The 13,756-nt window shown below is 35.2% G+C and overlaps 2 protein-coding genes and 1 pseudogene across 2 annotated transcripts; 1 reads left to right on the top strand and 2 right to left on the bottom strand.

The window, feature by feature from the left end:
* Positions 1-643: 643 nt before the first annotated feature.
* LOC139809168 (protein unc-45 homolog B-like) lies at positions 644-4,192 on the bottom strand. The gene is made up of 4 exons (XM_071771879.1): positions 3,788-4,192; positions 3,188-3,487; positions 2,671-3,108; positions 644-2,341 (listed from the first exon to the last, which is right to left on the bottom strand). The coding sequence occupies exons 1-4, from the start codon at positions 4,190-4,192 to the stop codon at positions 644-646; spliced, it is 2,841 nt and encodes a 946-aa protein (XP_071627980.1).
* Positions 4,193-5,370: 1,178 nt separating this feature from the next.
* On the top strand, positions 5,371-7,681 carry LOC139809169 (uncharacterized; annotated as a pseudogene).
* Positions 7,682-7,724: 43 nt separating this feature from the next.
* Positions 7,725-11,658, bottom strand: LOC139808380 (protein unc-45 homolog B-like). Its single transcript, XM_071770284.1, has 5 exons — positions 11,365-11,658; positions 10,842-11,288; positions 10,341-10,493; positions 9,823-10,263; positions 7,725-9,483 (listed from the first exon to the last, which is right to left on the bottom strand). The coding sequence occupies exons 1-5, from the start codon at positions 11,653-11,655 to the stop codon at positions 7,786-7,788; spliced, it is 3,030 nt and encodes a 1,009-aa protein (XP_071626385.1). The 5' UTR covers positions 11,656-11,658; the 3' UTR covers positions 7,725-7,785.
* Positions 11,659-13,756: the final 2,098 nt, after the last annotated feature.

Here is a 13,756-nt window from a genome sequence, read left to right on the forward strand (position 1 = left end):
CTGCATCTTAAGAAACAAATTTAGTTATAAAATAGTAATAAAATTTCGAAAAAAAAAAAATTTTTTTTTTTATGCCGGGTAAATATCGGAAATCGAAATATTGGTGAGTAATTCAATACTAAGCACCAGTAGTTCTGTGTAGTATTAATCACTACCTATAATATTTATCACTACCAGTATTTTCCCAGTATTTCCCAAATAAATATTGACAGTATTAAATCACTGAGATTTTAAGTATTTAGTCAGTAATACTTTTTTGTAAGGGAAGAGACGAACAAACTTTAGCGGCGTTAAGAGAAGCTAGCGTTTCCATTTTGCAAGGATCGGGCGCCGAAATAAAAACCTTTTATAGTGCCTTCGGCACTCTGCGAGTTCTACCGATTGCTGGCAGCAGCGAAAAAAGAAATTTTAACCTGCAAGGGCGACAATTAAAAATTTACAAAGAGATTTCCGTAGAGACATAGCGAAACGACATAAGCCTGTTGAGAGAGAGTATACTTCTGTGCTTGAAGAAGCTGGAATATTATTTATCATGGTTGTAAATGCAAAGTTTCGTTATTTATTAATTATACTGTACAGTGTGCTGTCATTTATTAAAATAAGAAGTAATATTCTATTAGTATGTTATTTAGATCCCAATTAATTATTCACATTTAATCCTCTTAATCCTCGAATCTTCTATATCATCAGTGCTTTGTGACAATCCGTTCCCTTCGACGTCTCTCTTGAGTTTGCCCCATTTCGCAGCAGTTTCTAAAACACAGGATGCTAATTTTTTGATCTTCTTGTTTTGCACGGAGTTATTATCGCTCAATTCCCTCACTCGTTTCATTATTGTATCTGTTTCGATGAGTTTTGCAGCGACGTCTTTCGTACTGTTCATCATATTTAACGCAATTTGGGTACCTTTATGTTGTAAGTCATTGTCTGGATTATTGAGTAAAAAAGGTAGGAATTTCGGCCAAAGATCCCAGCTGAGTAATTTTTCGCAAGCCTCTTTGCTGGCTGCCGTTAGCGTTGCTAACGTTCCAGCTAATGCCTTCTTTGTATGGTCATCTGTGTCGTCCTTCACGGACCAATTCATAAGATCAAAAAGGTGATCAGATCTCTGCTTAACAAATTGAATAACGACTTTATGGGATAATATCAATTGCTTAATTCTCTCATATTCTGTCTTGAAAATATGTTCTCGCATGCTGTTGTTAACACTAGCAAGATTGCACAAAGCTGTTAGAGCATCGCATCTCTCATTAATGGAACGCTCCGGGTTCAAGAGATTTGAGATCGGCTGTACAACCTCCATGATTATCTGACCGGGAAATGCAACTTCAGGAGATGTCGTGAGTGCTAGATAGACCAGGGCTCGCGTAGCATCTATCTTTCCTATGTCTGTGCCATTCAGCGCTAACGACAATAATGTCTCCGTGCCGCCTTCTTGAACAACCATTTTTCTCAAATCTTGTTGACTGCATATTGCATTGAAAACGCGGGCTATTAATTCCTTGCTATTCTCGCTGCCTGTTTTAGCGAGGCTCACCAAAGCGCTGGTCACACCGGCCTCCGCTAACACGCGCCGTCTTTCTCCCACGTAATCGTCCTTGGCCCGTATGTGATCCTTATCAAAATTAAAATAATTGACAAACCTTTCCCTCTCGATTATGAAATCATCCTTGTCATAAGCGCTGCACAAGTTCACCAGCAATATGTCCACTTGATAGAGAATCGATTGACTTTCAGTTTTGGCAAACTCGATTATCTCTTGAACGGCTTGTTGGTCTTGGATCAAATCGTCTTTGACCCCGAGGTCGAGAGTGAGATATGACAGACCTTCAACGGCCCATTTTCTCATATCTCTCTGAGAATTGGTCAAGAATCGTATGCAAACCTTCAGCCATGTACCTATCTGTTCCTTATCGAACGTAAGAACAGCCTGCAATTTGTCTTCCAACATTGTGAATTTGGTCATCTTACAAATACCCACAAACGCTTGAATCCGAATTGAATCTTTCAGGTTCTCAGAATTATGCGAGTCCTTAGAATTATCCAAGTTCTCAGAATTGTCCAGATCCGTAGAATTATCCGGGTCCTTAGAATCATTCGGAGCAAGATGACACAGATCTTGCAATATAGTGAAACCTCGACGTATGAACGTGTTGAATGCGTCATATTTGGTTACAACGGCATAGATAAATTCGCAAATCACTTTTCTTATCAATAAGTCATTTCCTGTCTCTATCAAGAAATCAACAATCATATCAGCCAGTCCGTCTTCAGTAATAAATGTGTTTGCAACATTAAACGGGCCGAATGTTAATGTTGTTATTGCAACTATTGCACGCACCTGTAAAACAAACAATTAACAATTTATGAATTTTTACAATTTGTGAAACAATAATTATTTTTTTTTAAATCAAGACAGTTTCAGTGTTATTAAACTTTGATTAAAAATAGAAGAAATCTCTAATTAAGAGTATATTAAGCTTCAGAAAATACGATAAATGAAAATCATTCTCCAATTTCGATTAAACTGTTGTTATCATATTTTAATTTGAAACATATGGAATATACAATATCGACAATTTCTCAAATATACTACAGTAAAAAATATGCTCCATTTATTTTAAAACAATTTAAGTCATCGGGAAAGATTAAAAGTTACAAAATTCATACATTAGATGTTACAGTCGTCAAATCCAATTCATCTCCAAAAAAGTCAGTAATGATGTCGAAAAATTTCTTAGCATAATCATTGTACAAGTTTTCATATATTTTTGCTAAACACACACTGGTTATAGTTTGCGTGGAAGACGTGATATCCAACGAAGATTCGTGTTGGTATTCCTTCAATTGACTGGCTACTTTCATTAATGTTTGCAAACCGCCAAACTTGAGCAATTGTTTGGCCCAATCTAACGCAGAATAATGAATGTTACGCGTAATAAATTCTATTAATGCGTCTCTAGCAATGCCTGTTGTTGTTTCATTCTTTATTTTATCCAACAAGCACGACAGAATTGTGTCAATTTCTTTTTTATGCAGCATGCACAATGCCTCGTTGGGTTTTGAATCGGATTCATCGTTCATGCCGCTGTAAGTGTTCAATACATTCTGAAATCGAATGGTACATACAATAAATTAATTACTGAAATACGTGCATGCTACCTACATTCTAGTCGATTATATTTACCTGTAAACAATATTGTGATGCGTTGACTCTCTCCGTAGATGTGCTGTTCATCATTTCCAGACACCAAGGTAAAACAACTTTTATCATAGTGGACTTAGTTCGACTAACATTGTTTTTGCATAACCCGGCTACAATACGAATCGAGTTACAAATCACTTCATCATCTTCTCTTACTTCCTTTATGAAGATCTCGTAGGCATCATTTCTCCAACGTGTAAGCTTAAGCAAAGTAATCATGGCGTTTTCACGTTTCTCTTCCTTTGCGTTCACGTTAAATGTTAGACCTATCATTTGTGATACCTAATACAAAACAAAAGTTAACGTACATTTATATATAATAATGGTCTGTAATAAAAATATAATCTAACTGCAAAAGATTATATTTGTATGATGTAATATTTACTCATATAGTGTGTAGATTATTAATTGATAAAAAGAAATAATATATTACATAACAAGAAAGACAAGATCCGTTTGTTAAATTATATTGAGCATGAAAAATGTGTTATTATTTTTATATTATCTAGACTAAATTAACATGTCTTGCAAGTGGATAAATTTTTGTAGTTATATATTTATTTTGACATCAATACTACTTGCTTTTTCCTTAATATGTTTGTCTGAAATTTCATGAAATTGTTCCGCTATGTGCTTAGGTAGTGAATCATTTGAGCAAGATGAAATAATTTTCTCGTCCTGATTCTTCTCGAATGCCTCCTCGTACCTCTCTAACTCTATTAATGCCAAAAATCTGCGAAACAATGTTATGGGAACGTCAGGACATATTTTTAACACACTGTTGCAGTCTTCAATCGCTTCGTCATAATTGCCCTGCTCAAAATATGCGGCAGCTCGATTATCGTAATACAATCCCTTCTCAGTGTCGTCTGTTGCTAGTTCAATTGCCTTTGTGTAGTGACTTAAGACTTCAGACCAATTTCCTTTGTTGAACTCTTCATCACCCTTTTTTTTCCATTCCTGTGCAGTCGTATCTGACTCTTTCATGGTGGAAGAATACTACAAGACAAAATATGTGATGTTGCAATGTTTTAACATGGAAAGACTCTCCATGACATTTTATACATATTATTTTAAATGCAAAAAACATAGATTATAAACTTATTACAAAATAATTATACGCGAGTATGAGACATTAATGGGTCAAAAATAAACTTACAGTTTAATAATAAGATTCTACTTTTTAATGTAAAACCTGCTTATAAATTGTAATCGATTGTCGCAACAATTTTTATATTAGAGAGCAGCTAACTTGCACTAACATTGAAAGACAGAGGTTTACTTTCGGTAAATTATCTTCGGCATAAATATAGAACCATTGGAGTGAAATGTAGACTAAATAATGCTATCGACCTACTGATTGTAATTCAATTATTATCAATCGCGACAGTTTGGGTTTGGCTCGACAACGATTCATGACATTACACGTAGATACTTCAATTCGTTTTAATGCGAGAACAGCAATAATGTTCATTTTGCTGCAATAGTCAGGGACATTTTACACTTCTCCTTTTTATGAGTCGAAAATTTATATTTTTCGACGAAAACGTGCCTGGGAAGGCGTGCGATTTATTTGAGACTCGCGAGAAATTCAATTGCGTGATATTAAATCTCGTTCTATTGATATTTATGTCTATATGACGGTATTTAATGTTCCGTCAACCAAGTGGTTATTTTTCGGTTTTTTCTTTGACACATCCAGTTTTTTTAGTCTGTTCAAACCAGTTCGAACGTGTATTTTGTATAAACAAATTGTTACAACGGTTGGTGGCTGAAGGGTAGCATAAGAAAATAAAAACTCGAGCAATAAAGACATTAGATTATTCGTGAAGGATCACATTTTGACGGGATAGATATTACAGTACACAAAAGTTAATTTTTTAGTTACGTAAAAAAAGAGACATTAATATATACGATTTATTATAAAGTTATATAGGGTGTTTTGTCATACTTCGCTACTCTTTTTTCGAATAACATGAGATGTTTCTAAACGTGCGTTTATGTTAATGTTAATGCTTTAATTGCAACTCATTTAGGAGAACTTGTGTACTGTTTAATAGCGCTACAATGGAATCACTGGCTCGATCACTTATAGCTTTACTGTTTTACTTGTGTAAGATATACAATATATTGTGGTCGAGCGGAGATGAAACGTTTTGCTCTACATGCCTCGACGATTCGTCGATCGAGGTATTTTCGGCCGTAAAGTAATAATTATAGTTATAATCTTACATGTTTGTTACAAATATTTTTTTTATACATTGAATTTGATCACGCCAGACACTCGGCAATCTTTCATGTAAATCATCGGCGAAATAGAACAGAAAATAGATCCTTTATGAACCTGTCGGATTGCTTTCTCTTTGTTCTCTCGTGTCGTTTGAGCACTCAAACTTCCTAACTCGGTCTATGATTGTTTACGATCCTAGCACGTTTCAAGAAGTATTTTAAATCGGCGTAGCTAATAAAGCACGACGCTGAGCGTCACGTAAATTTCGAAACCGCGGACTCGACCGTGTGGAAGGCCGTCAGATTAATCTTTCGCAAAATTCAGGGCTCAGGACGAGACATTATACGGTGTCTTATATAAGCTCGGACTCGTCGAACGCAGCGCTCGACGAAACGAAGTTGCGAGCGAGAGGTCGGGACGCGATAATTCGACGATATTGTTCGCTGAAGTAACATCTCAAACGACCAATAAAGGTGCTCCGTTTGAATTACATCGAGATTAACTAGGATTTTAGAGGATAAAAATGCCAAATTGTCGCTAAGGTATACGTACCCGCACATGCGCTCACGATTTTGAAAGCGGTAAGGTAAATGTAAAATGTGAAGAATGGCATGAAATTTATAATACAGTTTTATTTACAAATAATGATTGTGCGTCAAATACACCGACGCTTTTTTAACCATCCAAAACCGCGCGCAGTTCTTCCAAAACCGTACAAGGATCTTTACAAGTGCGTGCAATTCCTTTCAATCTGCGAACGTTTCTTCTTAAACAACTGCAGTTTTCATCAAACCATTTTTTTCATTCGTATAAAATTGCAAAGTTACAAGCTGAGGTCTCGCGAAGATTGAGTGTTGCAACTGATCGCCCTTTACCTGCTATTGTGTTTTTATCTTTAAAATTCAGCGTTTTTCTTCTCATAATAGATGCAACAAGCGTAAACGTTTGTATACTTGTTCACGATACAGCACAAGTTATTACGGAACCGAGAGTTACGAATCACAAGAGAGTTACGCGCACACAAATTGCTCCGAAAGCTGCTGTAGATAATGCATCGAGGTCCTCTATAGCTCGTCTTATTTAGGAAAATGGTTTAACCGCTAAGTAAGAAATAATAGAGATATACTTAAGAGAGTGCACGAACGTGTGCATGGGAGACGAAGGATGACATCTTAGAAGATAATTTGGACGAGAGGAGCACCAGCGGCGAAAACTATATATTGGATTCAGATGACGAGAAGAGGTAATTAAGGATTGAAGTTTCAGAGATTTGTGATCTGATAAATGCTCGTTCTTTTACGAATGTGTATCTTTCAGCTTCTTGACTTAAAAACCAGAACGTCCATATCACTGCAGAACGTCCATATCAAAGATTTGAATGAGTTTTAGTCAGCGTTATCCGAAGCAGAGAAACAAGAATTTGAGGCACTGATAAAAATAAAGAGGCTGTAATGTTGATTCCCAAGTTAATGCCGTGAAAGACTGCCGTTTAGAAAAAAAATTATTTTGTTGAAGAAGACACTAAGAAAACTTATGGCAATTTTTAAAAAATCCTGCTTTGATAGATGTATCGTTATTTAACGAATTGCAAGTTGGTAATAATAAGTTCTACTCATTATAGTTTAATTGAATATGTACAACTAAACACGTTATTGTTTGAGTTTAGAAAGCGTTCCCTTGCGTACACTTTAACGTGACAAATGTGATATAAGCTTCCGTGTATACCGCTCTCTATTACCTTGGAAATTATTTGAACAGTGCTGACGGGGGTGCCCATGTTTTTCTGACTATCTGAAAATATGAGGGACAACAAGGTCTTCAGAGATGCAGACTCGGCAATTGAATCCGTTATAGAAGACATAAAAAGCGTCAGTAGCTTGTACACCTGTATATAAATATTAATGTAAACATTATAATATAATATTATTAAATATATACTTAGGTTGCCACAAGGCGAACAAACTTTAGCGGTGTTAAGAGAAGCCGGCGTTTCCATTTTGCAAAGATCAAGCGCCCGAAATAAAAACTTTTTATACGTCTTCGGCACTCTGCGAGCTCCACCGATTGCTGGCAGCAGCGAAGAAAGAAATTTTAATCTGTAAAAGCGATAATCAAGAACTCACAAAGAGATTTTCGTAGAGACATAGCGATGACCCAAGTCTGTCGAGAAAGAGAATAGTCTGTGCTTGAAGAAGCTAGAATGTTATTTATCATGGGTAAAAAGCGCCAAAGCACGAGTCTTGTAAATGCAAAATTTCGTTATTTATTAATTATACTGTACATTGTGCTGTCATTTATTAAAATAAAAAATAATATTCTATTAATGTGTCATTTATAGATCCCAATTAAATTATTCACGTTTAATCCTCTTAATCGAATGTTCTATATTATCAGTGCTTTGTGACGATCCGCTCTCTTCGATGTCTCTCTTAAGCTTGCCCCATTTCGCAGCAGCTTCTAAAACACGGGATGCTAATTCCTCAATCTCCTTGTTTTGCACGAAGTTATTATCGCTCAATTCCCTCACTCGTTTCATTATTGTATCTGTTTCGATGAGTTTTGCAGCGACGTCTTTCGTACTGTTCATCATATTTAGCGCAATTTCGGTACCTTTATGTTGTAAGTCATTGTCTGGATTATTGAGTAAAAAAGGTAGGAATGTCGGCCAAAGATCCCAGATGAGTAATTTTTCACAAGCCTCTTTGCTGGTTGCCGTTAGCGTTGCTAACGTTCCAGCTAATGCCTTCTTTGTATGGTCATCTGTGTCGTCCTTTACGGACCAATTCATAAGATCAAAAAGGTGATCAGATCTCTGCTCAACAAATTGAATAACGAATTCATGGGATAATACCAATTGCTTAATTCTCTCATATTCTGTCTTGAAAATATGTTCTCGCATGCTGTTGTTGACACTAGCTAAATTGCACAAAGCTGTTAGAGCATCGCATCTCTCATTAATGGAACGCTCCGGGTTCAAGAGATTTGAGATCGGCTGTACAACCTCCATTATTATCTGACCGGGAAATGCAACCTCAGGAGATGTCGTAAGTGCTAGATAGACCAGGGCTTGCGTAGCATCTATTTTTCCTATGGCTGTGCCATTCAGCGCTAACGACAATAATGTTTCCGTGCCGCCTTCTTGAACAACTATTTTTCTCAAATCATGTTTACTGCATATCGCGTTGAAAACGCGGGCTATTAATTCTTTGTTATTCTCGCTGTCTGTTTTAGCGAGGCTCACCAAAGCGCTGGTCACACCGACCTCCGCTAACACGCGCCGTCTTTCTTCCACGTAGTCGTCCTTGGCTTGTATGTGAGCCTCATCAACATTAAAATAATTGACAAACGTTTCTCTCTCGATTATTAAATCTTCTTTGTCATAAGCGCTGCACAAGTTTACCAGCAATATGTCCACTTGATAGAGAATCGATTCATTTTCAGTCTTGGCAAACTCGATTATCGCTTGAACGGCTTGTTTGTCTCCGATCAAATCGTCTTTGACTCCGAGGTCGACAGTGAGATACGACAGACCTTCAATGGCCCATTTTCTCATATTTGTCCGAGAATTGATCAAGAATCGTATGCAAATCTTCAGCCATGTACCTATCTGTTCCTTATTGAACGTAGGGACAGCCTGCAATTCTCCTTTTAACTCTTCGAATTTCGTCATCTTACAAATACCAACAAACGCTCGAATCCGAATTGAATCTTTCAGGTTTTCAGAATCATGCGAATCCTCAGAATTATCCAGGTTCTCAGAATTATCCAGATCTTCAGAATTATCCGGATCCTCAGAATCATCCGAGTCCTCAGGATAACATAGTTTTTGTAATATAATGAAACTTTGATGTATGAACGTGTTGAATTCGTCATATTTAGTTACAACGGCATAGATAAATTCGCAAATCACTTTTTTTATCAATAAGTCATTTCCACTGTCTATCAAGAAATTATCAATTATATCAGCCAGTCTGTCTTCAGTAATAAATGTGTTTGCAACATTAAATGGGCCGAATGTTAAGGTTGTCATCGCAACTATTGCACGCAACTGTAAAACAAACGATTAATGATTTATGAAGTTTTACGTTTTGTGAAACAATAATTATTTCTTTTTTTAATCAAGACAGTTTCAAAGTGCTATTAAATTGTGATTGAAATTAGAAAAAATCTCTAATTAAAAGTAAATTAAGCTGCAGAAAATTCGATATGTGAAAAAGTCATTCTTCAATCGATTAAACTCTGTAATAATCATATTTGAATTTAAAAGTTATAGAATATACATTATAATGACAATTTCTCAAATATGCTATAGTTAAAAAGAAGCTCAGTCTATTATTTTAAGACAATTTAAGTCAACAGAGAAAATAAAAAATTAAAAAGTTCATACTTTAGGTTCTTTGTCAAGCGAATATAATCTATCTCTGACAAATCCAGTGATGTTTGCGGAAAGTCGTTGCCTATAATCAGGTGGCAAGTTTTCATCGATTTTTGCTAAACACTCTCTGGTTATAGTTCGCGTGGAAGACGTGATGTCGAACGAAGATTGGTATTGGTATTCTACTAATTGACTGGTTAACTCTATTAATGTGCGCAAACCGCCAAACTCTATCATTCGTTTGGCCCAGCCTAACGCAGTATAATGAATGTTACGCGCAATAAATTCTATTGATGCGTCTCTAGCAATGCCTGATGTCGGCGTTTTATTGTCTATTTTATCCAACAAGCATGACAGAATAGTGTCAATTACTTGCTTATGCTCTTTGCACAAAGTCTCGTCGGGTATTGAATCGGATTCTTCGTTCCTGCCGCAACAAGTGTTCAATATACTCTGTAACCAAATTACACAATAAATTTTAATTACTCAAATATGAATATTCTACCTACATTTTAGTCGATAATATCTACCTGTAAACAATATTGAGATGCATTGACTATCTCTGAAGATGTGCTGTTCATCATTTCCAGACACCAAGGCAAAACATCTATCCTAATGGACTCGACTTTCTCAACATCTAATGGGCCGAACATTAAGGTTGTTATCACAAGTACCATGCGTACCTGTAAAACAATTAATTAACAATTTGTAAATTATTACCTGAAACAATATTTGATTAAAAAGAAATCAAGGCAGCTACAGAGTTATTTAATATTGATGGGAAATAGTAGAAATCTTTGATAAATTATGCTTCAGAAAATACAATAGATTGCAAAGTCATATTTTTGTATTTTAATTTATGTTATATACAGATTATACAATATCGACAATTGAAAAAGAAATCTTCTTTGACATTTCTACTTTTAAAATAAAGTTTAACTTTTACAAGTATGATTAAACAGATATTTGACGCTTTTTATTATGAAACAATTTAAATAATTAGAAAAGACCGGAAATTACAAAATTCATACTTTGGATTCTGTGTCAAAATGAGGCAATTTATCTTCAATAAATTCTTCAATGGCTTTGATAAATGTTGCCTTATCACCATCATTGCACATCTTTTTATATATTTTTGTTAAGCACATACTGATTAGAGTTTGCGTGGAAGATGTGATGTCGATCAAAGATTCGTTTTTAAATTCCACCATTTCACTGGCAATTTTCATTAATGTTTGCAAACCGCCAAATTCGACCAATCGTTGTGCCCAGTCTAACGCAGCATGATGAATGTTACACGTAATAAGTTTTATTAATGTGTCTCTAGCAATGCCTGTTGTTGTTTCATTCCCTATTTTATCCAACAAGCTTGACAGAAACTTATCAATATCATTCTCGCGCTTTACCAGCGCTGCGTACAAAGTTTCGAGTTTTGAAACGAATTTATCATTCATGCCGGTGTAAATGTTTAATATATTCTGAAACAGAATTACGCAATAAATCAATTACTGAAAATACATGTATGCTAATTACATTCTAGCCGATAATATTTACCTGTAAACAGTATTGAGACGCGTTGACTCTCTCCGTAGATGCGCTGTTCATCATTTCCAGACACCAAGGCAAAACAACGTTTATCATAGTGGACTTAGTTCGACTAACATTGTTATTGCATAATTCGGCTACAATACGAATCGCGCTACAGATCGCTTCATCATCTTCTCTTACTTCCTTTATGAAGATCTCGTAGGCATCAGTTCTCCAACGTGCAAGCCTAAGCAGAGTAATCAAGGCGTTTTCACGTTTCTCCTGATTTGCGCTCACGTTAAATGCTATACCCATCATTTGTGATACCTAATACAAAACAAAAGTTAGCGTATATTTAAATATAGTGGTCTGTAATAAAAATATAAACTAACTACGAAAGATTTATATTTGTATGACGTAATATTTACTCATATAGTGTGTAGATTATTAATCGATAAGAAGAAATAATATATTAGTTGCTTTCCATTTACACTCAAGTGATCTGAGTCACTCAGTTATGTGAGTATTTTGTACTCAGGTAAGATAAGTCATTTTGTACTTACCTGCTTATTTTGGTGACAAAGCTATCACATAACAATACAGATAGTCTCACTTTTAACGTGAATCTATTAGATTCATTAAAACACACGGTCTCGATTGTGGATAAAAACTCAATTGAATCTCACTTGCTAGCATGCAAAAAGAACATGCATTCGACTGAGTTATTACGTCACAAGTGAGAATTATCTGAGTTTTGATGTAAATGGAAAGCAACTATTATATATAATAAGAGAGACACAAGAACTCAAATCCGTTTGTCAAATTATATGTGATATTGAGTAAAAAAAATAAAGAACTCTTATTAAAATATATATATTGAGCATGAAAAATGTGTTATTATTTTATATTATCTAGACAAAATTAGCGTGTTTTGCAAGTTAATAATTTTTGTAGTTATGTATATTTAGTTTGACATTAATACTTGCTTTTTCCTTAATATATTTGTCTGAAATATCACAAAATTGCTTTGCTGTGTCCTGATGTAGTGAATCATTTGAACAAGATGTATCATTTAAGTAAGATGAAATAATTTTCTCGTCCGCATCCTTCTCGAATGCCTCTTCGTACCTCTCTAACTCTATTAATGCCAAAAATCTGCGAAACAATGTTATGGGAACGTCAGGACATATTTTTAACACACTGTTGCAGTCTTCAATTGCTTCGTCGTAATTGCCCTGCTCAAAATATGCGGCAGCTCGATTATTGTAATACAATTGCTTCTCAGTGTCGTCTGTTGCTAGTTTAATTGCCTTTGTGTAGTGACTTAAGACTTCAGACCAATTGCCTTTGTTGAACTCTTCATCACCCTTCTTTTTCCATTCCTGTGCAGTCGTATTTGACTCTGCCATGGTGGAAGAATACTAAAACACAAAATATGTGATGTTGCAATGTTTTAACATGGAAAGACTCTCCATGACATTTTATACATATTATCTTAAATGCGAAAAACACAGATTATAAATTTATTACAAAATAATTATACGCGAGTATGAGACATTAATGGGTCAAAAATATATTTACAGTTTAATAATAATAACATTGCACTTTCTGACGTAGAACTTACATATAAATCATAATCGATTGTTGCAACAATTTTTATATTAAATAGCTAACTTGCACTAGCATTGAAAGACATTAGGTTTATTTTCGGTAAATTACCTTCGGCATATATATAGAAGCATTGGGGTGAAATATAAACTAAATAATGCTATCGACCTACTGATTGTAATTCAATTATTATCGATCGCGACAGTTCGGGTTTGGATCGACAACGATTCATGACATTAAACGTAGATGGTTCAATTCGTTTTAACGCGAGAAATGCAATTATGTATAACATTCCGCTGCAATAGTCAAGGGTAATTTACGCTCCTCCCTTTCATGAGTCGAAAATTTAAATACTTCGACGAAGCGTGTCTGGAAATGAGGCGTGCGACGTGCGATTTATCTGAGACTCGCGAGAAATTCAATTGCGTGAAATTAAATCTCGTTCTATCGATATTTTCGTTTATATGAAAGTATTTAATGTTCCGTCAACCGAGTGGTTATTTTTCGTTTTTTTTCTTTGACACATCCAGTTCTTTGGTCTGTTCAAACCACTTCGAACGTGTTTCGTATAAATAGATCGTCACAGGTCGGTGGCTGAAGGGTAACATAAGAAAATAAAGATTTAAAGGAACAAAGATTCGCGAAGGGTCACGTTTCGACAAGATAAATATTACCATACTCAAAAGTTAATTTTTCAGTTATATAAAAGAAAGAAACATTAATATGATTTTTTATAAAATTAGGGTGTTTCTCACACATCGCTGCTCTTTTTCGAATAACATAAGATATTTCTAAACGTGCATTTATTAAT

The sequence above is a fragment of the Temnothorax longispinosus genome, chromosome 2 (genome assembly GCF_030848805.1).
Source record: "Temnothorax longispinosus isolate EJ_2023e chromosome 2, Tlon_JGU_v1, whole genome shotgun sequence".
NCBI classification, from domain to species: domain Eukaryota; kingdom Metazoa; phylum Arthropoda; class Insecta; order Hymenoptera; family Formicidae; genus Temnothorax; species Temnothorax longispinosus.

Bases quoted from the DNA above. Each gene is read 5' to 3' on its own strand.
- LOC139809168 (XM_071771879.1), bottom strand. From the start codon at position 4,192: ATGAAAGAGTCAGATACGACTGCACAGGAATGGAAAAAAAAGGGTGAT. The intron at 3,109-3,187 runs GTAAATATAATC...ATTCGATTTCAG, and splicing joins CATCACAATATTGTTTACAG to AATGTATTGAACACTTACAG. The intron at 2,342-2,670 runs GTATGAATTTTG...TTTGTTTTACAG, and splicing joins TGACGACTGTAACATCTAAT to GTGCGTGCAATAGTTGCAAT.
- LOC139808380 (XM_071770284.1), bottom strand. From the start codon at position 11,655: ATGATGGGTATAGCATTTAACGTGAGCGCAAATCAGGAGAAACGTGAA. The intron at 10,494-10,841 runs GTATGAATTTTG...ATTGTTTTACAG, and splicing joins ATTTTGACACAGAATCCAAA to GTACGCATGGTACTTGTGAT. The intron at 10,264-10,340 runs GTAGATATTATC...ATTTGGTTACAG, and splicing joins CATCTCAATATTGTTTACAG to AGTATATTGAACACTTGTTG.